This window comes from Hyperolius riggenbachi, chromosome 1, assembly GCF_040937935.1.
Source record: "Hyperolius riggenbachi isolate aHypRig1 chromosome 1, aHypRig1.pri, whole genome shotgun sequence".
In the NCBI taxonomy this organism is placed as follows: Eukaryota; Metazoa; Chordata; class Amphibia; order Anura; family Hyperoliidae; genus Hyperolius; species Hyperolius riggenbachi.
This window is the reverse complement of record NC_090646.1, coordinates 463,990,694-464,017,952: the sequence shown is the minus strand read 5'-3', so window position 1 is coordinate 464,017,952 and position 27,259 is coordinate 463,990,694. Positions and strand designations below refer to the sequence as shown.

General features: G+C 43.1%; 1 protein-coding gene across 2 annotated transcripts in view; it reads left to right on the top strand.

Annotated features, from left to right (window-relative positions):
• The window catches only part of USP30 (ubiquitin specific peptidase 30), a 49,109-nt gene extending 22,155 nt beyond the window's left edge, over nucleotides 1-26,954 (top strand). For both annotated transcript variants that reach the window (XM_068239519.1, XM_068239511.1), the window contains exons 6-13: nucleotides 101-143; nucleotides 3,913-4,007; nucleotides 4,132-4,191; nucleotides 4,586-4,672; nucleotides 10,821-10,901; nucleotides 15,604-15,805; nucleotides 16,176-16,284; nucleotides 25,121-26,954. In XM_068239519.1, the coding sequence (XP_068095620.1) occupies nucleotides 101-143; nucleotides 3,913-4,007; nucleotides 4,132-4,191; nucleotides 4,586-4,672; nucleotides 10,821-10,901; nucleotides 15,604-15,805; nucleotides 16,176-16,284; nucleotides 25,121-25,385 (942 nt within the window). In that variant the 3' untranslated portion in view covers nucleotides 25,386-26,954. The remainder of the gene's footprint in view (nucleotides 1-100; nucleotides 144-3,912; nucleotides 4,008-4,131; nucleotides 4,192-4,585; nucleotides 4,673-10,820; nucleotides 10,902-15,603; nucleotides 15,806-16,175; nucleotides 16,285-25,120) is intronic.
• The last annotated feature ends 305 nt before the right edge of the window (nucleotides 26,955-27,259 follow it).

Below are 27,259 nucleotides of genomic sequence, written 5' to 3'. Positions count from 1 at the left end.
GTGAAGGATTAAAGGCTGCGAGTCTGTAATGTATTTATCATAGTCTAGGGCCAATCTACAGTTGTGCTTTACAGTTGATGTGTTTTTTTTTTTTTCATAGATGCCCCAGACTACTGAACAGAACATTCACTGCAGGACACAAGGTGGGTTTGAGTAAATAAATCTTCTGTTTTACACATCATCCGAGGCATGCCTGCTTACTCCTCAATCTTTTACCATTTTATATCAAGTTGACATGGATTCGTTAATTTTTTTTTCCTTGTGAAGATTATCAAACATCTCTTGAGTCAACCCTATCAAGTCAAGAGAAGCATAAAGGTTTATAAAACCCCTTAAATGCTGCTTATTTTGTTTGTACATTAACAGATGTAAACCACAGCAATCACATGACTGCTTCTTGCTCTCTCTCTCCCTCTGGGTGTAGTGTTAGATTGATGCCTTCTGAGGAGTACATAGTAAAAAGGGCGCTCGGGTAATTATGGTGCAGGGTGAAAATGCTAAATTATTTCCAATAGTTAGAATATTGGTAATCGTTCTGATATTCAGCTATGGTTGTCCATATCCCATCTCTCACACTAACCCTGCCTATGCCTAATACTAAACCCTCTCCTCTTTACTTATACCTAACACTACCCCCACCGACTCCTAACACTAGCTGCATGTGAAAACAGGCCTGGGTAATTATGGTGCTGGGTGAATACAGTACATTATTGCCAATAAATAGAATATTAGTAACTGTAGCGATATTCAACCATGGCCTTCCCATCCTCTATCTCACACGAACCCTCCCCTGCCTATGCTTAACACTAAACCCACCCTATGAAAAATGTCCAGTGGTAGTTTAAAAATGACAGTAGAATTCCTTTATAGTAAACACCAAGGAACCAGGAAAAGTAGTTTACAATATCAGAAGCTTACTATATCAGAATTGGTCATACATTGTACAGAGGGGTGCGAAAGTTTGGGCAACCTTGTTAATTGTCATGATTTTCCTGTATAAATCATTAGTGGTTACGATAAAAAATATCAGTTAAATATATCCTATAGGGCAGTGGTCCCCAACCTTTTCCGGCCCGGGGACCACTTTCTGACCAAATTTTTCTCTGGAGAACGGCGGGGGGAGGGGCGCGGGTGTTTGCGCGACCTAGTGGACAGTGTCGTGCGCAACGGGTTATGGGGGGAGGGGGGCTGGGGTGCGGCTGCATAGCTAGCATAGTTGCCCCAGTATAGGAAGTTTAGTTGCCCCAGTATGGCTAGTATAGTTACCCCAGTATAGCTAGTATAGTGCCCCAGTATAGCTAGTATAATGACCAGTATAGTTAGTATAGTCCCAGTATGGATAGGTAGTGCCCCAGTATAGTGCCTAGTATGGGTAGGTAGTGCCCCAGTATAGCTAGTAAAGTGCCCAGTATAGCTAGTATAGTGCCCAGTATAGCTAGTGTAGTGCTCAGATAGCTAGTATAGTGCCCAGTATAGCTAGCATAGTGCCCAGTATAGCTAGCATAGTGCCCAGTATGGTGCCCAGTATAGCTAGCATAGTGCCCAGTATAGCTAGCCTAGTGCCCAGTATAGGTAGGTAGTGCCCAGTATAGCTAGTATAGTGCCCAGTATAGGTAGGTAGTGCCCCAGTATAGTGCCCAGTATAGCTAGTATAGTGCCCAGTATAGGTAGGTAGTGCCCCAGTATAGTGCCCAGTATAGCTAGTATAGTGCCCAGTATAGCTTCCTAGTATGGGTAGGTAGTGCCCCTCCCCCCTCCGCAGCCGCTGCTCCTGTTGCCTTATCATGAGCGGGCGGCCGCTTGTCCGATTAGATTCCCCCGTAGCCGCTCTCCTCAGTGGCATCTCCTATTACAGCAGCGCGCTCGGCGGCTGCTGTGATGAGCAGGAAGCGGTACAGCCGCTTCCTGTAGTGGCGATATGCATCGCCGTTACCATGGGACCCGCTGTACCGCTTCCTGCTCATCACAGCAGCCGCCGAGCGCGCTGCTGCAATAGGAGATGCCACTGAGGAGAGCGGCTACGGGTGAATCTAATCGGACAAGCGGCCGCCCGCTCATGATAAGGTAACAGGAGCGGCGGCCGCGGGGAGGAGCGAGAGGCCAGACCTGCCGCGGCCCGGTGGTTGGGGACCCCTGCCGTACGGCACACCAGGCAACATCTCGCGGCACACTAGTGTGCCGCGGAACAGCGGTTGAAAAACACTGCTATAGGGGACACACAAAGTGATATTTGAGAAGTGAAATTGCGTTTATTGGTTTTACAGAAAGTGTGCAATAATTGTTTAAACAAAATTAGGCAGGTGCAGAAATTTGGGCACCACAAAAAAGAAATTAAATCAATATTAAGTAGATCCTCCTTTTGCAGAAATAACAGCCTCTAAACGCTTCCTGTAGGTTCCAATGAGAGTCTGGATTCTGGTTGACGATATTTTGTACTTGTTGTTCTTCTGCATGAATGCCTTAGTGGATTTTGAGCAGTGTTTAGGGTCATTGTCTTGTTGAAAGATCCAGCCCCGGCGCAGCTTCAGCGTTGTCACTTATTCCTGGACATCACTGCTGATACTGAGTGGAATCCATGGTCCCCTTAACTTTGACAAGATTCCCAGTCCTTGCACTGGCCACATAGCCCTACAGCATGATGGAACCACCACCATATTTTACTGTAGGTAGCAGGTGTTTTTCTTGGAATGGTCTGTTGTTTTTCCTCCATGCATAACGCCCCTTGTCATGCCCAAATAACTCAATTTTAGTTTAATTAGTGCTCATCACCTTATTCCATAATGAAGCTGGCTTGTCCAAATGTGCTTTTAGCATACCCTCAAGCGGCTCTGTTTGTGCTGTGGGCAAAGGCTTTCTCTCGCATACAGCATCTCCTTGTGTAAACTACGCTGAATGGTTGAACGATGCACAGTGACTCCATCTGCAGAAAGATGATGTTGTAGGTCTTTGGTGCTGGTCTGTGGGTTGACTCTGACTGTTCTCACCATTCGTTGCTTCTGTTTATCCGAGATTTTTCTTGGTCTTCCACTTCGAGCCTTGACTTGAACTGAGAATGTGGTCTTCCATTTCCTCAAACTGTGGAAACAGACAGCTGAAATCTCTGAGACAGCTTTCTGTATGCTTTCCCTACACCATGATTGTGAACAATCTTTGTCTTCAGGTCATTTGAGAATTGTTTTGAGACTCCCATGTTGCTACTCTTCAGAGAAAGTTAAGAGGAGGGAAACCTACAATTGACCCCCTTAAATACTCTTTCTAATAATTGGATTCACCTGTGTATATAGGTCAGGGGTCATTGAGCTTACCAAGCCAATTTGAGTTCCAATAATTAGTTCTAAAGGTTTTGGAATCAATAAAATGACAACAGTGCCCAAATTTATGCACCTGCCTAATTTTATCTAAACAATTATTATACAGTTGGCACTGCTGAATATAATATTAAAATTGTGCTCTGTGATGTGCCAAAATTAACAGGTGGGAGTGTTTGGCATAATTACCTGTCTCCCTTCTGAGAGAGGAGTAATTATGGAGTGGCTGCCCACCACCACTTGCATAATGTTGGTTGCGGTGTGATCAAGCTGCTGCTTAACCCCACCCTTATTTGGAGGCGGGTATTTCTGACTGTGCTGTAAGGGGTAGGGGGGTATTGTCCCCAATGTACAGAGGGAAGTCTGTCATTCCACGTTTGAGTATAAGGAGCAGTAGTGGTTATGTTTGCAACTGCTTACATCTGAATAAAGGTGTTTGTATTTATTTATTTTTTGTTAAACTTTTTGAAACCTGCTAATCTTTTCTTGCAAGCTTGGTGGGATGGAGCCAGCAGAGTAAAAAACTGTCAAAATGGGCTTTAAAAAGTACATCTTACTTAGTCTCCATGGTAGATTTAAACGTATTCCCATTTTTTATTTTTAGGGGTAGTTAACCCAATACCTAGACAGTGGAAATCTCAGCACCCTTTCCATGGAAGATTAACTAGTAACATGGTTTGCAAGAACTGTCAACATCAGGTGTGTTTGCCTCTCTTTTTGCTACAGTTGTCTAAGTCTAGTGTATTTTAGTGTATAGCACAATTTGCATTATATGATTTGCATAAGAGCCTTCCCAAAAATACAATGTTTGTTTCCCTCTTAGAGCCCTATGCGTTACGACACATTTGACAGCTTATCATTGAGCATACCTTCTGCTGTTTGGGTAGGTATAGTGTTATACCTCTTTTAGATGTATTCTGTTATGCTGTGCATTGTCTGCTGTCATTAGATTTCCTCCACCACTGTACAACTAGTAACAGTGTATACAGTAGCTTTCCAGTTTCCAGTACTCTAAAATAATAAGTATTCTTCCAGCGCAGAATGTCACAGTGATGCTGAGACAAGCCTGTTGTATTTTTTCCCCTGGTACCAAAACTACATCTATTCTAGTGATGGAGTTGCCAATTCCTGCTATACACTATATATAAGTAATCTGTGTGGTGCAAGCAACATGTATATTGCATATAGTAATGCTAATTGGTACATCTATATATTTACGTAGTAAACCTAACCTGTTGTCTGTGGCTTATTTCTCTTTGATTGTTTCCTAATATCAGGGCCGTATTTTGACACTTGACCATTGCTTACAGCACTTCATATCCACAGAGAGTGTTAAGGATGTTGTCTGTGAAAACTGTACCAAAGTAAGTAGCAACCATGAAAAAGCAATCTATGGGGTGTGCATTCATATACCATTATACTGTAGTCCTGAAACTTGCATTTTGTTAAAATAACAAAAGTTGGTAATAGGTTTTAATGGCTGGTTTACAGATGGATAACAGCAGTGGAATCACCATGTGTCAGCTGCTCCTGTGTAATCTCCAGGAATGATTATCATCTTGCAAACCTGGTGTTTAATGGATGTCTTTTTATAGAAAACCTGTAACTCAAAAAAAGTTCCCCTGGGGGGTACTCACCTCAGGTGGGGGAAGCCTCCGGATCCTATCGAGGCTTCCCCCGTCCTCCTGTGTCCCGCGGCGGTCTCACTGTGCCCCTCCAAATAGCGGGGATGTAAATATTTACCTTCTCGGCTCCAGCACAGGCGCAGTATCGGCTCTCCGCTCGGAGATAGGTGGAAATAGCCGATCGCTGTCGGTCCGCTCTACTGTGCATGCACAAGTCTCCTGCACAGTAGAGCGGACTCGACGGAGATTGGCTATTTCCGCCTATCTCTGTGCTGAGAGCCGCAACAGCGCCCCCGCTGGAGCCAGGGAAGGTAAATAAATCAGTGCTTATCAGGCTTGTCGGAGGACGATTCTGGGTCGCTTCGGGGGAGACAGCGCTGGATTGCCTGCAGCTATAGGGATGGGGAAGCCTTATTGGGACCCTAAGGCTTCCCCGTCTGGAGGTGAGTACCCCCAGGGGATGTTTTTTTTTGTTACAAAGACTCTTTAAAAGAGTTCTAAATAAATGTGAGCTTTGATGATGCGGACCTTTAATGATTACTGAAGATTCCCTGTGGCTCCATCCAGGGGCGGTCCCTGCACATCTGACCCATTGGTGCAGCAACGTGGTTAACATGTGTAATCTCCAGGCATTTGCCACTGGATGCAGGCATTCAGTACTAGCCATTGCGCAGGTGTTTTAGCAGTGCTGTACCTCTTGTTTTACATGTGAGCAGCGTGCAATGCCTGTCTACAGCATAGTGACCACACCTCTTATCAAAGGTTCACTTTGAATAGTGCCATTTGGCTTCAGTATACAGCAACAGGATGGCAGCTAAATCCGTCAATCTGCTTTTTGTATCTACTAGTTCATCTGTTTATTGAAGCAAGTTAAAAGGGCACCCTGTCAAAAACGGTGCCGCCGTAGGCGGCAATGTTAAAAGCCTGAATTAGCAACTATAAATGAGTGTTAGTTAGACATAGGCAATATCCAATATGATGCATCTCAATTCATTTGTCTTATAAATATAAATATATTAAATTATCTGACACAGAAAAATTGCAGTTTGCAATAAGATTTTTCTTCTTTGACCAGGTTAGTATTAGCGTGTTATCTCAGAAGCTGTTGTTTTAATTATTTACTATTAAAAAGAAAATTAACTTCAAGTGTGCTGTGGCCAGTGAATAAGTTCACTATTGCTAAACATACAGTAGATACATTTCAATAAAAACACAATATATACAGTGGGATGCGAAAGTTTGGGCAACCTTGTTGATGTTAAGATTTTTTCTGTAAAAATCGTTGGTTGTTACGATAAAAAATTTCAGTTAAATATATCATATAGGAGACACACACAGTGATAATTGAGAAGTAAAATGAAGTTTATTGGATTTACAGAAAGTGTACAATAATTGTTTAAACAAAATTAGGCAGATACATAAATTTGGGCAGCACAAAAAAGAAATGAAATCAGTATTTAGTAGATCCTCCTTTTGCAGAAATGACAGCCTCTGAACGCTTCCTGTAGGTTCCAATGAGAGTCTGGATTCTGGTTGAAGGTATTTTGGACCATTCCTCTTTACAAAACATCTCTAGTTCATTCATGTTTGATGGCTTCCGAGCATGGACAGCTCTCTTTAACTCACACCACAGATTTTCAATTAGATTCAGGTCTGGGAACTGATATGGCCATTCCAGAACGTTGTACTTGTTCCTCTGCATGAATGCCTTAGTGGATTTTGAGCAGTGTGTAGGGTCGTTGTCTTGTTGAAGATCCAGCCCCAACGCAGCTTCAGCTTTGTCATTGATTCCGGGACATTGGTCTCCAGAATCTGCTGATACTGAGTGGAATCCATGCGTCCCTCAACTTTGACAGATTCCCAGCCCCTGCACTGGCCACACAGCATGATGGAACCACCATCATATTTTACTGTAGGTAGCAGGTGTTTTTCTTGGAATGCTGTGTTCTTTTTCCTCCATGCATAACGCCCATTGTTATGCCCAAATAAATCAATTTTAGTTTCATCAGTCCACAGCACCTTATTCCAAAATTAAGCTGCTTGTCCAAATGTGCTTTAGCATACATCAAGCGGCTCAGTTTGTACTGCGGGCAGAGAAAAGGCTTCCTCTGCATCACTCTCGCATACAGCATCTCCTTGTGTAAAGTGAGCTGAATGGTTGAACGATGCACAGTGACTCCATCTGCAGAAAGATGATGTTGTAGGTCTTTGGTGCTGGTCTATGGGTTGACTCTGACTGTTCTCACCATTTGTCGCTTCTGTTTATCCGAGATTTTTCTTGGTCTTCCACTTCGAGCCTTAACTTGAACTGAGCCTGTGGTCTTCCATTTCCTCAATATGTTCCTAACTGTGGAAACAGACAGCTGAAATCTCTGGGACCGTTTTCTGTATGCTTCTCCTAAACCATGATGGTGAACAATCTTTGTCTTCAGGTCATTTGAGAGTTGTTTTGAGACCCCTATGTTGCTACTCTTCAGAGAAAATTAAGAGAGAAACTTACAATTGACCCCCTTAAATACTCTTTCTCATAATTGAATTCACCTGTGTATGTAGGTCAGGGGTCACAGAGCTTACCAAGCCAATTTGAGTTCCAATAATTAGTTCTAAAGGTTTTGGAATCAATAGAATGACAACAGTGCCCACATTTATGCACCTGCCTGATTTTATTTAAACAATTATTGTGATTTGATCTACAGGGTGAACTATGCCACTATGGCTTGAGAACCTGTCCCCTGCATAACTTGCGTTCATTGTGAAGATAACTGTATTCATCCTGCTTGCTATTCTAATAGTATCTATGTTTTATATAATTCGCTACTGTATTTGTCTTATCTTATTTCAATAAAAAAATGATTGATAAACCATTATTGTGCACTTTCTGTAAATCCAATAAACTTAATTTCACTTCTCAAATATCACTGTGTGTGTCTCCTATATGATATATTTAAAAAGAGTCTGAAGCCATAATAAAAATGGCCTTTTACCAACTTGGTCGTGGAATGTGCTGCCCCTGTGCGCTTCCGTGTGAGGCAGGGCTATGAGCTGCAGCCCTGCCTCACACACGTCTGTCAGCGGCGGATCTCCGCCTCTCCCCCGCCCCTCTCAGCGAAGGCAGACTGAGAGGGGAGGGGGAGAGGTGGAGATCCGCCGCTGATAGACGCGTGTGAGGCAGGGCTGCGGCTCATAGCCCTGCCTCACACCGAATTGCTCCCCGGATATAGCAGGGGGGATTTGGGTAGTAAAGGACCCTGGTTATGCCGCGGGATAGCAGCCGCGGGATAGCAGCGTTTTAGTAGGGGCAAACATGCCCCTGCTGAATATAAGGTAAAAAGCCATTTTTATTATGGCTTCAGACTCTCTTTAACTGACTCTTTTTTTATCATAACAACCAATGATTTATACAGGAAAATCAAAACGATTAACAAGGTTGCCCAAACTTTCGCATCCCACTGTATTTAAAGAAAATTCTAAAAGAAAAGCATGTATGTTACAGATTTCTAAACTGTTTTTGGCAACATTAGTTGCAGTCTTTTTTTGTGTCACTGTAGTCCTCTTTCTGACTATCCTTGGTAGATCTTGTATAAGACTGGGAACTATAACAGGCTTTTTCTACTCCTTGCAGTAGTAAATGATTGGAATGGGAGTTTCTTAGGGCTGGAACTAGCCATTCCATTGTGTGACATGCTCAGTAATGCATGACTCCTGTTCTGTTCTGTTTAACCACTTCCCAACTGAGAGGTTTTACCCCCTGACCACCAGAGCAATTTTCACCTTTCAGCACTCCTTCCATTCATTCGTCTATAATTTTATCATTACTTATCGCAATGAAATGAACTATATCTTGTTTTTTCCGCCACCAATTAGACTTTCTTTAGGTGGGACATTATGCCAAGAATAATTTTATTCTAAATGTGTTTTAATGGGAAAATAGGAAAAAATGTGGGGAAAAATGTATTTTCAGTTTTCGGCCTTTATAGTTTTTAAATAATGCATGCTACTGTAATTAAAACCCATTAAATGTATATGCCTATTTATCCCGGTTATAAAACCGTTTAAATTATGTCCCTATCACAATGTTTGCCGCCAATATTTTAGTTGGAAATAAAGGTGCATTTTTTTCAGTTTTGCATCCATCCCTAATTACAAGCCCATAGTTTATAAAGTAACAGTGTTATACCCTCTTGACATAAATATTTAAAAAGTTCAGTCCCTAAGGTAACTATTTATGTATTTTTTTTTAAATTGTAATTTTTTTATTTTTTTTTTAATTACAAAAAAAAAAATTGGGGAGTGTGGGAGGTAAGGAGTTAATTTTTTGTGTAAAACAAGTTTATTTGTGTGTAAAAAATGGTTAGGGTGTAGTTTTACTATTTGGCCACAAGATGGCAACATTACCAATTTGTTTCATGCGACCTGCAAGCGTCCTTCCGGACGCTTGCAGGAAGTAGAAAGAGGCTGGGACTTTGTTATTTTTTCACAATGATCGCGCTGCTCAGCCGAGCGGCAGCAGATCATTGCGGGGCTTAGATCAACGAACGGGAATGGATTTTCCCGTTCGTTGATATCTGGGCGAGCGGGCAGCGGCGTGTTTACTAGCAGCGGGCGGCGTGTTTACGAGCGGGAGCGCAGACAGCGGCGGGAGTGCGCAGAGTACGGATTTCTCCGTCCCTGGGGGTGAAAGGATGGAAAAAGGGGCGGAGAAATCCGTACGCGCGGGGGTAAAGTGGTTAAAGCTGTCAGACAGTTCTGATATCCTCTTGAGGCGATAGATATTTGATTAAAGAGCCACTTTGGGAATTTTTTAAGTTTTTGAAGTTCCTAAAGAGAACACGAGGCGTTTGAATACAGAAAATGAGATGCTTACCCGAGAAGAGGGAAGCCTCTGAATCCTCCACAGTCTTCCCACATCCTCCTCCTGAGTAAATGTCTTTCAGTTTCACTTTGTTCTATGGTTATACTTCTGCCCTCAGTAATCATTGAATAATGGGCACCCACATGCATGGTAAGATATAGTTGTTGCCTTACTTGTAAATAAATGCAAGATAAGGCCACAAATAAAAGGCAGCCCCATTAGATGCCAGGACATGCCACTGCTTATTGTCACAGCCCCTCTGGAAGCCTGAAATCTGCTATGCAAATACTCTCTGGAGTGTAGATCGCCCAATTGCTGTGCATTGCATCCTGTGGAGGGTAGAGATGGAAATTAGGGCTAGACTTAGGGCTCTTTCACATTAGACAACGCGTTGTCTGCCTGCGGCGTGTCGTCGGGTATCTGCGGGGCAACGCAATCAGCGGCGGTAGCTGGTAATTAAACCCGACGGAAAACGCCGGCTTGCGGGTGCGTTGGATGAAAAACTGCGCCCGGGTGCGTCGGAACCGCAAAGCATCGAAACGCAGCGTCGGGTGTAAAAGGTAAAATGAAAGTCTATGGACTTTCATCTTACCTTGGTTAACGCAAACGGCTGCCGTTTGCGTTAACGCACAAAATCTGCCCTAATGTAAAAGAGCCCTTAGGGCCTGATCTGTGACAAATGATGAATGGGAACAGAGGTTGTCAAAGCCAATCAGCAACTAGTCAAACGTCATCTTTCATCTTACTGAAAAAAGAAACACGAATTTTGGTTGCTAAGGGCAACTTCTCATCCTCTCCTCTTTATTATTTTTACCAGTTTTTGTGAAACAGTCTGAGTGTCTGTTTTTTATGTTTTGTAGTGTTGGCCCTTTCATACCAGTGGGCCTTTATTTTCTTGATTTTAGGTCAGACTTTTTCATTATACAGTATGTTTTTCCTACTGTAAGATATTTTTAAATATGCACATGCAAAAGATGATACATTTTTCTAGTTCTAATATTGCTATGACTTGATGATTCCTGCTTATTTTTCCAGATACAAGCTCAAGAAGGACCAAATAGCCAGTTGATAGAAGATCAAAAAACTACATTTGTTAAGCAGTTAAAATTGGGAAAGGTGAGGTGCTAACGAAGCAGCAAATTCATGGATTACTAATAAGCACTTTAACAGTTCACAGAAACACCCATAATCCATTTTTTTCCTTTTAATCAGAAGCCAAACATGGTACAAGTGATTTTTGTTTGTACCATGACACAAGGAAGCTGATATAAGTTGGAAACCATTGGGTTTGACCATGTGTCCTTTCATTATAATAACATTATGAGAGTGTGTTTTAGTTTCTCACATATCCCACGATACAGAACAGCCAAAGTGGAAATATATGTGACCTGATTGTTTAGGTCTAGAGTTGGGATAAGAGCAATAAATGGGTGATGTGATGAAGGTAAGAGGTGCTTATTTTAAGAAGATTGTTATAGACAATACTTTTGCATACTGTATGGTGCTGCTGGAAATTTACTTTTTTTTTTTTTTTTTTACTGGCCATGGCAAGACTGGAACAGTTTTGAAGTATTTTCTTGCAGATAACTTTTTTATACTGGTATGTTCTAAAAAGTAAATACAGTTGCCCATGAAAACAGGTGGGTAAAGAAGGAGGGAAAAGTGCACCTAGAAGGTGAATGATAACTTCCCTAAACCGAAGAGGGTTGGGGACATGGTATTAGTGCTTAAAAAAAAAAAAGATTGAACTGTTAGTTTGTCTTATATGTTTTTACATACGTTTTCACATTTATTTTTCTTCTAGATTGAATTCCCTTTACTTCCTTGCCCATTTGCTTCTAAGGAACTTCCAGGATTACTTGACTGTTTATTTTTTTTTATTACAGATTTACATGCTGTCTATTTCCTTACCACATTGTCACATCTTCTTGGGTGGATATATATTTTTGTTGTGTGTCCTGTCTGCAGCTGTTTAAAGTGATTCTGAAGCGAAAAAAATAGTTAGATACTCACCTATGGAGAGGAAATGCTCTGGCACCTATATAGCTTTCCCGGTTCTGGCTTAGTGTACTGGTTCCAACGTTGTCACCCCTGTTGCAAGTATTTGGCCAACTGGTCGAATACACCTTCGGGGATCCTCAGAAGTCCCCGAGCGTTTCAAAAGAGGAGCAGCTCCGTACTGCCATAGCCCTGACATCACATTGTGGGAGTTGTTTCTCCACAATATCAGCCATTAAGGATATAAATATCCCTAATGATCTATTTCTCAAGAGAAAGGAGGTATTGGCTATGAAGTTCAATCCCAGGTTAAAGTTCAATTTCTGCATTTTTTGTGATACAATTCCTTTGTCAGTATGTTGTTGAAAATGCAGTTATCTAAATAACTGTAAATGTGTTTTTCACTACATACTCAAACCAGATGTCATAACTTAAAGTGGAACCTGTAGGGGGAAAAAACATCTCTGGGAAGCCTCCCGATGTTTCCCCCCCTCTTGTTTACTTTGCAGGTGTCCTCTCACGTGATGCCTCTGTGTATCACTGAAGATCGTCCAGTTGTGTCTTACATGCTGTCCCTTACAACTCTCCTCTTTTAGGAATGGACACAATGGGAATGTCAGGGGAATGACTTTTATTGCCAAGCACACTTTCCTTGTACTTTTCCTTGAGTCCTAGAGACCAGGAACAGCAGCCCTGAAGGAGTGGCCACTACTTGAAATGCCACTGATGTTAGGCAAGAGGACACTTTTAAGGTAGAGAGGAGGACGACTTAGGATTATTGTCATTTAGCCAGTTCAAGGGTCTCTCACCTGGAATTCCTCTTAGCAGTGCACAGAACAGTTATTTGGGAAAGAAACGGGACTGGGTCGAAGCTTACATAAACCCATGACTGCCCAAGTGACAATATGTGCTAGCACAAAATTTCACTAGTGTGTCACTGCTGAGATTACTATGGGTGGAATTTGCAACCCTACTAACAACTTATTAAAGGAAATACCTGCCACTGTTTCTAGGAGCATCAATTATGGTCAGGGCTGTGGAGTCGGTACAAAAATCCACCGACTCCGAGTCCTCAGTTTAGGATTCCACCGACTCTGACTCCTCTAATTTGCATATTACAATCTTGTTGATTGAAAGTATGTAACATGAAGTTCGTCTCTTAACTGCCAACGCTTAGGAATTTTACAAGACAACTGAAGTGAGATGGATATGTAGACTGCCATATTTATTCCCTTTAGTCATAGACTAAAACTAGTCCTTGGTAAAGATACTTGTAAAAGGTACAGGCCGGAACAAAGAACATCTATCAGGCCCTAGGCAATGTAACTGTAGGTACGCGTAAGGGAAGCAGGAGATTTGGGCGCATGAGACAAGTGGACAAAAAGGGCGCCCCATTCACTCCCATTATAAATATCGTTTAATGGGCACCGAACAGGGAAAAAAAGGCGCTGGAGATTATTAACGTTTTAACAAACGGCGCCCGGAGATTTTTAAGGATTTATAACTATGTGATGATTTAACTTTACAAAATGAGCCCGTGGCGAATAACGTTTATAAAGATACTAAATCACTATTTCTAAAACATTTCTAAAACATTATTATCCACCCAAAAAAATTATTTACATTTTTTTATTTACATTTTTTATTTATTAATGTCTGTAAAACATTATTATCCATAGGGGGTCTTAGGTTTAGGCACCAACTGGGGGTCTTAGGTTTAGGTACCAACAGGGGGTCTTAGGTTTAGGCACCACCAGGGGGGGTCTTAGGTTTAGGCACCAACACGGGGGTCTTAGGTTTAGGCACCAACTGGGGGGTCTTAGGTTTAGGCACCGACAGGGGGGTCTTAGGTTTAGGCACCAACTGGGGGGTCTTAGGTTTAGGAACCAATAGGGGGGTCTTAGGTTTAGGCACCAACTGGGGGGGTCTTAGGTTTAGGCACCAACAGGGGGGTCTTAGGTTTAGGCACCAACAGGGGGGTCTTAGGTTTAGGCACCAACTAGGGGGTCTTAGGTTTAGGCACCAACAGGAGGTCTAGGGATTAGGGATAGGTACAGGGAGGGTTTTTAACAAACGTAAATATAAGTTTCAGTTTACAAACGGAAGATTAACGTTTTAAGAATTGCCGATCTCATACACATTATTTAGTGATTTATAAATTCTTAAAACACTATTTGTAAACGAAATTCTACACAATATTTCTATAAACGATAATACTGTTTATCGTTTACACCACGCGCCCTTTTTTCCCGCCGCCCTTTTTTTATGTACGCACATGTAAGAGTGATGTCCAGGTACTCTGCAGGGGAATAAAGAGATTCTTCCTCTATTACACATTCTCCATGCACAATCTGAACCAGGTTTATGGGTGATAGACAACACCTCTGTGTTCAATGTGCACAACATTCTCAGTGGATTCCCTGCAGCTCTGTGGGGAGTGCATATGTAGAGTATAGTACTACTGTGTAACAAAGTAAACCTGAGACAGATGAAATTAAAGTTTTATACATACCTGGAGCTTCCTCCAGCCCCCTTCAGGCTAATCAGTCCCTCGCTGTCCTCCTCCGCCACCTGGATCTTCTGCTATGAGTACAGGTACTTGAGCCAGTCTGGCGTAGTGCGCATGCACACACTCCCCCGCTGGGAGCGTACTACACCTGCGCAGCACTATTGCGCAGGTGCAGAATGCTCCTGGCTGTGGAAGCGGCATGCGGCCAGACTGCGCTGACTGGCTACATTACCAGGACTCATAGCAGAAGATCCAGGTGGTGGAGGTGGACAGTGAGGGACTGATTAGCCTTAAGGGGGCTGGAAGAAGCCCCAGGTATGTATAAAACTTTTCTTTTCATCCTTCTCAGGTACCATTTAATTCGTAGTCACCAAACCAAATTTTAACAACATATCAAATTATTTGATTTCATGAGCAAAGAGAGTGCGTACATTTGCATAAATCAGAATCAACGCAGAATTATTTCCATCTCATTGACCATCTCTATTAGTGACATAGCTATACATCAGGCTTTATACTTACAGCATAGATGTTATTTCGTATATATAAGAGATTCCTGTGTACACATCATATATACAGTCACAATCAGATATGTATATCTGACTTTAAAAATATGGGGACTGCTTTATTGAAGCAGCACAAGTAACTAATTTTGACTGGTTTATTTCATTTTTGTGGACTAAGCACAGCTATTACTGTATGTATAAATTATTTATGACTATAATCTGAGAAATAGAACATTTTATCATATTTTCTATTTTAATTAGTTTAAATTCATTAGGAGTCTGTGCATTTTTTTCCAGACTCCGACTCCAGGCACCCAAAATTGCCCCGACTCCGACTCCACATTATGGTAAAAATAGGGACAGTGACTTGCTGCAGGGCAGCTATTTATCCTGATGAAGGCCGATTGATCAGGCTATAGCCACTGCACCGGAGCTGGCATTTGCTACATCAGTGTGTGGGTTGAGTGTCATGCTGGTGGCACATGCAGACCAGTTTGATCCGATCCTTGGGTTGAGTTTGGTGTTGTAAGAGCCCCTGCCGGGAGCACCATAGTAGTTGGAGGTCTTTGGTAGGGCTGGTTACAGTGTGTGGGTGTGGAGAGTGTTGTACTAGATGTTTTATTGCGGGTTTTAGGACCCAGTAATGTTTTGTATTTTGCCAGTCGGGTGAACACTGCTCAGTTTCTTTTGTAGGTTCTCCTATATAACTTTGCCATCTATTTGGTCATCTACATCCCATGTTTTCACAATGTTGTTTTCTAGTGAATATAAATGCTTCACATTACCATTCTTTTCATTCCAATAGCTTCCTCAGTGTTTGTGCATCCACTTGCAACGACTCAGCTGGTCTAATGAGGGAAGCCCACTGAAACACAATGAACACGTCCAGTTTAGTGAGTTTCTTGCATTGGACAAGTATAAGTACCGGCTCACTGGAAATTCCATTTCTCAGCATCAGGATGGTGCTCCGAACAGATCAGTTCCGGCATCAGCAGATAAATCATCAGGTACATGTATTAGAGAAGTAGAAATGTTGTTGTAATTTGGTGGCTCATGAAGAGTTTGTTTTAGAATTTGTTCCTGTATCTTTGGCGCTTTATTCTTGGTTATTGAGTCGGCTCTGAATTTTGCATTTCCAAGGAGGGAAAGAATTGCCTTTTTTCCATTTTTGCAGACCTGGGATTGATCCAAGTCATTTTAGCACACTGAAACTCCCATTTGGCATTTTCTGTTAGGAGGATATTGCAGTAGTTCTATTAGTTCAAGCACATCAGGAAAAAGTAAGGACCGGGAATAGTAATTGCTAAAATCCAAGCAATGTACTAACCTAAAGATGATTACTTTTTTTTTCTAAGCAAAGCATTTTTCCCCTCACAGTTCCTGGTGGTCTTAATAATTCCAAGGTCCAGTTGTTGAATGGAACATATTCTACATCATTACTGTCATCTCCTTGTACAAATTATACCTCTTCCTCACCAGATTGCTTGTAAGTACTAAACTATCAAAGTTAACTAAAGTTGCCACATATATTTCTAGTAATTATTAGCAAATAACCGTACATAGGCTTTTTTTCACCTTTTCATTTCTTATGTGGAGAAAATATGACTTTTACAGAGAACAGTTTTTACTGTGAGCATTACTATAGAGGACTGTGTCCAGCACATTCAGCATACAGAAATAGTCCTTACTGTCTGTAATCCTGTGACTGAAATGTCTTCAGAATGACAGAAAGCAGAGATATAGCATCAAAATAGTGTGTAAATAACCCATCGGCTGCAGCTCTGTGTGCCTCGGTATCTGCTATCTCTGTTTTACACAGTGTAACGGAGATTACAGCCAGGAAGAGTTCATTCTGAATGGTGGGTGTAAGCATCCAAGAACAGGAATAATGTAAGGGTCCTTATTTTTAGATCCTATTTCTGTAGTTAAAAAATCTCTCAACTGAACTCATATGATTTGTGAGACAGCAGTGTGTGTGGGCAAGGCAGAAACGAACAGTAAATCATTCCTCTGTGAATAGTGACAGGGAAGTGGCACCTATCTACATGGTACTTTTGAAGCAGGGCCCCGATAGACATTTCCTTCACACAGGATGCGATGAGATACTTCTTAAAAGCCTTCTATTACTGGCTAATAGCTGTATAGGTGTGTGGGCTTTACAGAATGACAGTTTATTTGATAGTTGTCCTTTAACAATAAATATTTTGTGATTATGGTGAAGATTGATTTTAATATTGTTTTTTTGTTTTCAGATGCTTGCTTAACCTCCTTGCCGGTTTTCCCGACCTGAGCTCGGGGTAGAAAAAACAAGCTATTAGCGGTGATCCCGAGCTCAGGTCGGGGTATGCATTGCAGAGCCTTACTTGTGGTTGTGGAGTCCCGCGCGCGATCTCGCTGCACAGCGGGACTCCAGCCTCTCTCCCCGACAGTGTGGGGTCTTTCCCTGGCCGCCGGGATCCCCCATGTCCCCGCTATTCTTCCGGGGACCCGGCAGCCAGTTGGAGCAGCGCAGCCGTGGTGGTGGCAGCAGAGCGATGGTGGCAGCGTGACGTCATCGGGGCGGGGCTAATATTGAAAACTAACTTCTCTATATTAGAGAAATATAGAGAAGTTCGTTTATATGTATATTAGCGCCATCTTGTGGACAAAGAGAAAACTGCAGCACAGGAGCCCAGGAAGGTACATTTTTTTTTTTTATTTTGCTGCAGATCTCACTGCCAGAATGATTTTTTTCAGGTTTTAGGGTCTGAAAGAGTGAAAAAAAAATTGCACCGCTTTTAGACCCTAAAATCTGGAAAGAATCAGACCGCCAAGGAGGTTAATAGGGTGTAGTTAAAAGCTGGGTAACCCTGTCACATATAATAAACTCCAGGCAGCTTCAGCTGGGATTGCAAGCTCATTAATGTGTACAGTTTTTACTTTTGCTTTATTGGTTGAAATCTTCTTAGCTGAGCGGCGCTATGCATATGACCCTGTCGCCTCATGGAGGGCCCAGTGTCATATGAAGGCTGGTTTCTGCAGTGAGATGCAGTGCAAGCACTGCAAACTTTAGATGTGCAACTGGCCTAAAGGACAGCTGAAGTGAGAAGAATATGGAGGCTGCTATATTTATTTCCTTTTAAACAATACTAGCTGCCTGGCAGTCCGGCTGATCTATTTGGCCGTTGTAGTGTCTGAATAATACCAGAAACAAGCATGCAGCTAAAATCTATTAACTCTTCGCACTCTTGCATGCAAATGTTCAAACAAATGCATTCACAGATTCACTCATCCAGGCACCACTGTTCTCCCCACAGCTAAATTAAAAGCCGGGGTTTTAGTTCACAGAAGAATGCATTCTCTTGCTTAGTCACCTACACTGCGCTGAATTACCCAGGTAAACATAGGTGTCCTAACTCTGGCCCTGTAACATGCATAGTGCAAACATTAATTGCATCAAACCTATCTAGGGATTAGGAGCACACATCCTGATGTCCTCTCCTGGGACAGATGGCGCATCTTACCAATCGCACAAGGGAGCTAACGTAACTAGAGGCGATGTGCCTGGATATATGTTTTATTCTTACAAGCATGCAGCTAATCTTGTCAGATCTGACAATAACGTCAGCAACACCAGATCTGCATATGCTTGTTCAGGGTCTATGGCTAAAAGTATTAGTGGCAGAGGATCAGCAGGACAGCCAGGCAACTGGTATTGTTTAAAAGCAAATAAATATGGCAGCCTCTTATCCCTCTCACTTCAGGTTCCCTTTAAATGTGGTATCACAATGGGAAATAAAGCATATTCCTAGAAAAGAACACAGTAACCACATATATAAAAGCATACTACTAGTCCAGTTTTATTGAAATATTAAGTTAGCAATCATCATTATTGGGTAACACAAATACCCCAGAAAGGATTTAACACCATTAAAATTCTCCCAAACACATACACCAATAAGAATAACTTCATGTTGTCACCTGTTGGTATCTCAAACCCCCTCAGGCAATATACTTATGTGTGTACATTTCCTGCACTCGCCCCCTTTGGAAAGTTGTGTCCAACATCTGTTGCAGTGCTGAAATAGCAATATGGTGTATATACACGGATTTTTATTTTTTTTTTAGATTTAGTTTCTTGCATGTTGAATTTGCAGGTTAGTAAACTTTACTGATCATCCCTTCTTATGGTAGGTAATCTGCCAATAGCAAGGCACCACTTGAGCTGACAGCAATCACTCTCCCCTCTGCTTGGCTGTATGATTGAAGGGGGCATGTATCGCCTGGCTGGGAGAGAGCAAACCAGCAGCTGCAGTTTACCAAGAAGGAGGCAGATAAGGATCCATTTTCCTTTTCACAAACCTTTCTTTGTAACATTAACCTCCTGGGGACCGGTAGCCTAACTCCGCTTAAAGAGAAATCGTGACCAAGAATTGAACTTCACCCCAGTCAGTAGCTGATACCCCCTTTTACATGAGAAATGTATTCCTTTTCACAAACGGATCATCAGAGGGCTCTGTATGGCTGATATTGTGGTGAAACCCCTCCCACAAGAAACTCTGAGGACCATGGTCCTGGCAGTTTCCTGTCTGTGCACCTTGTTGCATTGTGGGAAATAGCTGTTTCCAGCTGCAAAAAAATCAAGCAGCAGCTACATCACCTGCCAGCAGTAAAAATGTCACCATGTGATAAATGTCAGAATGTAAATCAGAAATTTAAAATTTTTTGCAACACACACTAAATCATTTATATATAATTATTGTAAAATGAAGCACTTTTTTTTTTATTACATAATTTTCACTGGAGTTCCTCTTTAACCACTTGCCGACCGCGCACTCATAACGCGCGTCGGCAAAGTGGCAGCTGCAGGACCAGCGACGCAGATCTGCGTCGCCGGCTGCAGGCTGATTGATCAGGAAACAGCCGCTCGCCCGAGCGGCTGCTTCCTGTCAATTCACGGCGGGGGGCTCCGCGAATAGCCTGCGGGCCGCCGATCGCGGCTCACAGGCTAAATGTAAACACAAGCGGAAATAATCCGCTTTGTTTACATTTGTACAATGCTGCTAACAGTAGCAGCATTATACTAGATCAGCGATCCCCGGCCAATCAGCGGCCGGGGATCGCTGTCACATGACAGGCAGGAGCCTGTTAGAGGCTGCACAGGACAGATCCGTTCCTGTGCAGCCTCTGATCTCCGGGGAAGGGAGGGAGGAGAGGGAGAGGGGGAATCCTGCGGTGGAGGGGGCTTTGAGGTGCCCCCCCCCCCCCCCCCGCCAGCCACACGCAGGCAGGAGCGATCAGACCCCCCCCCAGCACATCATCCCCCTAGTGGGGAAAAAAGGGGTGCAATCTGGTCGCTCTGCCTGGTGTTTGATCTGTGCTGGGGGCTGTAGAGCCCACCCAGCACAGATCATCAAAATCAGCGCTGGTCCTTAAGGGGGGGGGGGGGGGGTAAAGGCTGGGTCATCAAGTGGTTAAGGACCAGAGAAGTTTTACATGGGGGGGGGGGGGGGGGAGGGAGGGAGGGGTCCGTTTAGATAGCCAGGTAGTGGTATCCCCAGTATAGATAGCTAGGCATGGGTGTCCCCAGTATAGCCAGCAGCCATTACCTCCCAAGCTCCAGCGATGAGCAGCTCTACCCCACTCCGCTCTGCCTGGCATCCCTGCTTGCACTGCGGCTAAGTGGGTCCCGGCTTGATGGCGTCATCAAGCTAGGACCCGACATTAGAGGCAGAGCGAGCAGGCATGCTGTACGCAGGGGAGGGAAGATTGCCAGGGGATCGTTAGGAAGGTGAGTGCCGGTACTCTGCTTCCCCTCCAACTGCTGCTGCCTAGGTTGATCGTAGTGATCACGTTATCTGGAGCCAATCGCCATTGCTCCTGATCAGTGAGGGGAGATGTCGGCTGTCATATGACAGCTTAATCTCCCCTCTTAGGTCCGCACAATCTCGGTGGGAGCAGTGAAAGCAAGTGGCATTAATCCTACGACGCATCAGGCTTAGGCAGCCACAAGTGCGGCGTAGGGTTTACTATGCGCGGTCCCCAGGAGGTTAATTCAAGGGACTCAACTGTGAGGTATATGGAGGCTGCCACATTTATTTCCTTTTAAAGGGAACCTAAACTGAGAGAGATATGGATGTTTTCTTTTAAAACAATACCAGCTTCCTGGCAGTCCAGCAGATCTCTTTGGCTGCAGTAGTGGCTGAATCACACACCTAAAACAAGCATGCAGCTAATCCAGTCTGACTTCAGTCAGAGCAGCAGATCTGCATGCTTGTTGAGGGGCTGTGGCTAAAAGTATTAGAAACACAAGATCAGCAGGAGAGTCGGGCAACTGGTCTTATTTTAAAGGGGTACTCTGGTATGTTTAAAAAAGCTAAAACTGACACTTACCTGGGTACTCTATTGGCCCCCTGCAGCTGTAATGTCCCGCGCCATCATACTCCGATGCTCCGTTCCCCAGCGCAGGTAACCTGTTAATTATTCGTCTAACAAGATGAATAGAACTGCGGCTGCACGTCATTGAGAGCTTACTGCTCAGGCGCAGTACAAGAAAACTTCGTACTGTGCCTGCGCAGTTAGCTCCTGATGATGCATGGGCGTGCAGCCGCAGTGCTATTCGTCTAGTTAGACGAATAATTAGTAGGTTATCGGCGGAGGGAAACGGAGCATCGGAGGAGGACGGCGCGGGACATTACAGCTGCAGGGGGCTGATAGAAGCCCCAGGTAAGTGTCAGTTTTAGCTTTTTTAAACATACCAGAGTACCCCTTTAAAAGGAAAAATCCATATCCTTCTCAGTTTAGGTTCCCTTTAACCACTTAAGGACCAAGGGGGTTTCTAATGATCGGTGCTGCGTGGGCTCTACAGCCCGCAGCACCGATCAGGAATGTGGCCGGGCGATCAGACTTCCCCCCTTTTTTCCCCACTAGGGGGATGTCCTGCTGGGGGGGTCTGATCGCCGCCGGGTCTGTTCGTTCGGCGGGGGGGAAGCTCCTCAAAGCCCCCCTCCGCAGCCATTTCCGCCCTCCCTCCGCTCACCTCCCTCTCCCTCTTCATCGTAATGCACAGGACGGAAGTCCGTCCTGCGCATCCTAGGATAGGCTTTAGCCTATCATATGCCGCCGATCCCCGGCCAATCAGAGGCCGGGGATCGCCGATCTACGTCACGGCGCTGCTGTGATGTAAACAGCGGGGATTTCTTTACCCGCGTGTTTACATTTCGCCGGCGATCCGCGATCGGCGGCTCTCTGGCTGTTCACGGAGACAGCCTCCGTGAACTGGCATGGAAAGTTTCCATGCTATACCACTAACGACCCGCCGACGCCTATCGGCGTTAGGCGGTCGTTAAGTGGTTAAACAATACCAAGTGCCTGGCAGTCTCTAAAACTTTTAGACATACAGTGGTTTGCAAAAGTATTCAGCCCCCTTGAAGTTTTCCACATTTTGTCATACTACTACCACAAACCTGAATCAATTTTATTGGAATTCCATGTGAAAGACCAATACAAAGTGGTGTACATGTGAGAAGTGGAACAAAAATCATACATGATTCCAAACATTTAAAAAAAAAAAATAACTGCAAAGTGGGGTGTGCGTAATTATTCTGCCCCCTTTGGTCTGAGTGCAGTCAGTTGCCCATAGACATTGCCTGATGAGTGCTATTGACTAAATAGTGTACCTGTGTGTAATCTTATGTCAGTACAAATACAGCTGCTCTGTGATGGCCTCAGAGGTTGTCTAAGAGAATATTGGGAGCAACAACATCATGAAGTCCAAAGAACACACCAGACAGGTCAGGGATAAAGCTATTGAGAAATTTAAAGCCGGCTTAGGCTATAAAAAGATTTCCAAAGCTATGAACATCCCAGGGAGCACTGTTCAAGTGATCATTCAGAAATGGAAGGAGTATGGCACAACTGTAAACCTACCAAGACAAGGCCGTCCACCTAAACTCACAGGCCGAACAAGGATGATCAGAAATGCAGTCAAGAGGCCCATGGTGACTCTGGACGAGCTGCAGAGATCTACAGCTCAGGTGGGGGAATCTGTCCATAGGACAACTATTAGTCGTGCACTGCACAAAGTTGGCCTTTATGGAAGAGTGGCAAGGAGAAAGCCATTGTTAACAGAAAAGCATAAGAAGTCCCGTTTGCAGTTTGCCACAAGCCATGTGGAGGACACAGCAAACATGTGGAAGAAGGTCAGATGAGCCCAAAATTTAACTTTTTGACCAAAATGCTAAACGAACACACCATCCCCACTGTCAAATATGGTGGTGGCAGCATCATGCTCTGGGGGTGCTTCTCTTCAGCAGGGACAGGGAAGCTAGGGAAGCTGGTCAGAGTTGATGGGAAGATGAATGGAGCCAAATACAGGGCAATACTGGAAGAAAACCTCTTGTGCTACGTACACACATGCGACAACGATCGTTCGTTGAGAACGACGAACGAGCTTTTAATTGATGAAAGAACGACCTGAGTAAAGTTAGTTTTTAAATGTGTGTAACGATCTGATCGTTCGAACAAACGTTACATCAGGTAAAGCAACTATTGCGCCTGCGCATAAAAATGAGAAGTTTCAGGGAGAAATAGTAAAATGCGCATGTCAAGCCTAGTAGGAACGACCGTTTCCAACGATGTACTACTTTTGCAAACGATCGTCGTTGGTTAAAATCCGCCGAGACAGAACTTTCTTTTGTAGCGATTTGGCTCGTTCGTCGTTTGCCTTAATAGTTGGTGGTTCGTTTTTTGTAACGATCGTCGTTGGTAAAGATCGGGGAACGATCGTTACAAACTACTATAGTCGCATGTGTGTACGCACCTTTGGAGTCTACAAAAGACTTGAGACTGGGGCGGAGGTTCACCTTCCAGCAGGACAATGACCCTAAACATAAAGCCAGGGCAACTATGGAATGGTTTGAAACAAAACATATCCATTTGTTAGAATGGCCCAGTCAAAGTCCAGATCTAAATCCAATCGAGAATCTGTGACAAGATCTGAAAACTGCTGTTCACAAACACTGTCCATCTAATCTGACTGAGCTGGAGCTGTTTTGCAAATAAGAATGGGCAAGGATTTCAGTCTCTAGATGTGTAAAGCTGGTAAAGACATACCCTAAAAGACTGGCAGCTGTAATTGCAGCAAAAGTTGGTTCTACAAAGTATTTACTCAGGGGGCCGAATAATTATGCACACCCCACTTTGCAGTTATTGATTTGTAAAAAAAATGTTTGGAATCATGTATGATTTTCGTTCCACTTCTCACGTGTACACCACTCTGTATTGGTCTTTCATGTGGAATTCCAATTGATTCATGTTTGCAGCATTGTGACAAAATGTGGAAACCGTTAAGGGGGCCGAATGCTTTTGCAAACCACTGTATACTCTGAACAAGCATGCAGATTAGAGGTAAGCTGCACGCTTCCCTCAGGTGTGTGATACAAATACTACTGCAGCCAAAGAGTTCAGTAGGACTGCCAGGTATCCAGTAGGGTTCCTCTCGCGGTCCCCTCGTTCCAGCGCTGTCTGCCTCATTCAAATCTCCTGCCACGGGAGGCTTCGGAAGTCTTTGTGAGCTTGAGTGCTCCCAAAGACAGATGGCTGTGCTCTGCACATGATTGCTAGGTGTGGAGCCGCCCATCTTTGGGAGCATTCCCGAAACCTCCAGTGGTGGAAGAGAGTAGTAGTCGAAGACTGCTTATGGGGGGGTACATTGCAGGAACAGGGGGACCAGGAGAGGAACAGGAAGGCTCTAGGACTCAGAGCTTTTCCTCTCCTTAGGCAAGTATCTTTTTTTTTTTTTATTTAAAAATCACTTCAGGCTCACTTTAAAGCAATATTCTATAAAAAGCATATAAAAGCGTTGCCTAAATTGGTGCTTTAAAGGTGCCCATTAACAGTACAATTTTTTCACCAAATGCAATGATCAAATTGTATAGAAAATTTGCCATTTATGAAGGCAGTCAATAAGGAACGATTGTTGGTCCATTGCTAAATAGGATAAAATTGATCCGAAAGTTGGATTTTGTGATCGCATTTGAAGAAAGAATCGTTAAGTAAATGTGCACAACCGATAATTACCTTCTGATTATTTTCGATCGTAAAAATCGAAAGATCGCATTTAGTGAAAAAGTACCGTTAATGGGCCCCTTTAGTTTTATTTATATTACAGAACCCTTTAGACGTAACCTATCGTACTGTATACATCAATTCTGTGCACTGCAAGTGCCCAATATAAGCTGTACACTGCATACTTTGCATTCTCTTTCTAGATGTTCAAGTTAGTTAGACGAGATGACTAGAGCTGTCAGTTCGTGGTTATACAGACTTGCTTTTTGTTGCAGATCTTCCTCATACCTCTTTCGTCTGATGGCGGTTATTGTTCATCATGGAGACATGCATTCAGGACATTTTGTTACCTATCGACGTTCCCCTCCTGCAGCTAAGAGCCAAAAGCCTTCCAGCCAACAATGGTTGTGGGTTTCAGACGATTCTGTGCGCAGAGCAAACTTACAGGAAGTTCTGTCATCTTGTGCTTATTTACTCTTCTATGAGCGTGTCCTGCCAAAGTCACGTCACCAGGGGCTTGAGACCAGAGCAGAAGAATAAAGAGGACAAGGAAGATGTTCTCATCTTACATTTAATATGTGCAGTTCTTATGGTATATAGGCAATCCATATGGCCTGAACATGCAGATGGCTAAAACAATGCTAATCTGTTTTCAAGCCTACACTGCTGGGAATTTTAATTTGGATATAAGGTACATTGACTGCAGACAACATCCATCACAGTGAATAGTGAATGATTTTCAGCACTTAAGCTTGATTCAAGGTACATACAAAAAAAATAATTATTTTAGTGTGAAGAGTATGGAAACTAGGAAAATTTAAAGCGTAAAACAGTAAATTATTATCATTAACAATGAGAAATTAAACCGCTAACGTATTGAAAGTATGAACCACACATGAAGGCAATTTTACACATAGCGTGTGTAGCAAAAGGTAACTTAGAGTTAAGTCATTATTTTTAAATATTTCTGCAGAGTGCCCAAAGTAGACTTCAAACCCATCCCCCCCCTCCCAGGGGGAAAAAATGTAGATCTGGAAAAAGTAGAGAAGGATTAGAATTCGAAAGCTAGTCATCGGTACCAGAGTTTCAGTTGAGATTTCTTTTCCATCTATTTCCTGTCCTAGTGAGATGATCACAAAGAGCAGGAGGTGAGGTTAAACCTGTCCAGTGGGGACACAGATAGCAATAAAACCCTTTTTAGGCTTGTGCAAAAGAATGTGAACACATTTGAAGGTTACATGTTCTGTGTCTTAACTAAAATTTCTGCCACACGAAAACTGGAGCAGTTGCTTGGAGTAGCCGATTAGAATCTCTGATCTGGGCATCTGCTCCACATTTGCAGCAGTTTTGACTGATTTTTCCTAGCACTGGTTTTGGTGAATCTACACAGAGGTAGCGCACTGAGAAGATGAATGAGGACAGATGTAGGTCACCAAGTGTGGAAGGTGCCATGCAGTCTAGTAAATCGGATCCAAGAGTAGGTTGAGCACTGACCGATGTGATGAAACAAAATAGTTTTGTTTTCTGTGATTGTAATATGAGGAACAAATTATTATTTTAATTACATTGGTAAGTGTTCTGCCTATGCTTCTACTTGGCTTGCCAACAGACATCAATAAAAAGAAGAGGTTCTAGGCCTTCTATGCTCTATCGCAAGCTAAAATCAAAAGTTTTCATTCAACTTCCACCTTACTATTGTACTACAATCAACTTCAGGCAATGCTTGTATGCAGCTTATATTTAATAAGATTATACTAATAGCCATCCAAAAGGACGGATTGACAGTTGTTGGCTATACTGTAGACCTCAAATGGAAACTAAATTGCTGCACAGACTTTTCCAGCCCTTCAAGGTGATGGTTTTCAAGAGTTGCCTGTATGAGCCAAATGTTATGCTGTGTATTAGAGAGGATTATATACAGAAATACTATACCAGGCTCATGTTTACAACCCCGGGAATGTTAAGTGCCACAACAAAATGTTTTATTGCTGTATTAAAATGATTTTCATGTATATGTGTACATAAGAGATTATTTATTCTTATCTGGACAAATTGTGCTAAATGACTTGTAACTCAGTATTAAAATTAATATGTTGTATATCAGTTGTAATAAAGACATTTTGCTGAAAAAATGGTTACAGACTATACTGCTATTATACCATTTTATTTCTTAATGTTAAGTATGTGCATGCGTTGTTTTTCTTTGTAATTCAGTTTATCTATCTGTTGAGCAAAAACAGGTTTCACATTATGAAGGATGCACAATAGTGTGTTCCCAGCATATCTTGTATGGATGCGCTAGGTCCTTTGCAGCTGCTCAGGTTGCCCCTTTTGATGATGCCAGGGACAAGTGCTGCAATACCGAGGGGAGCCCCAGGAGAGGCATACTATAGCTCTCCAGTGATCTGAAACAA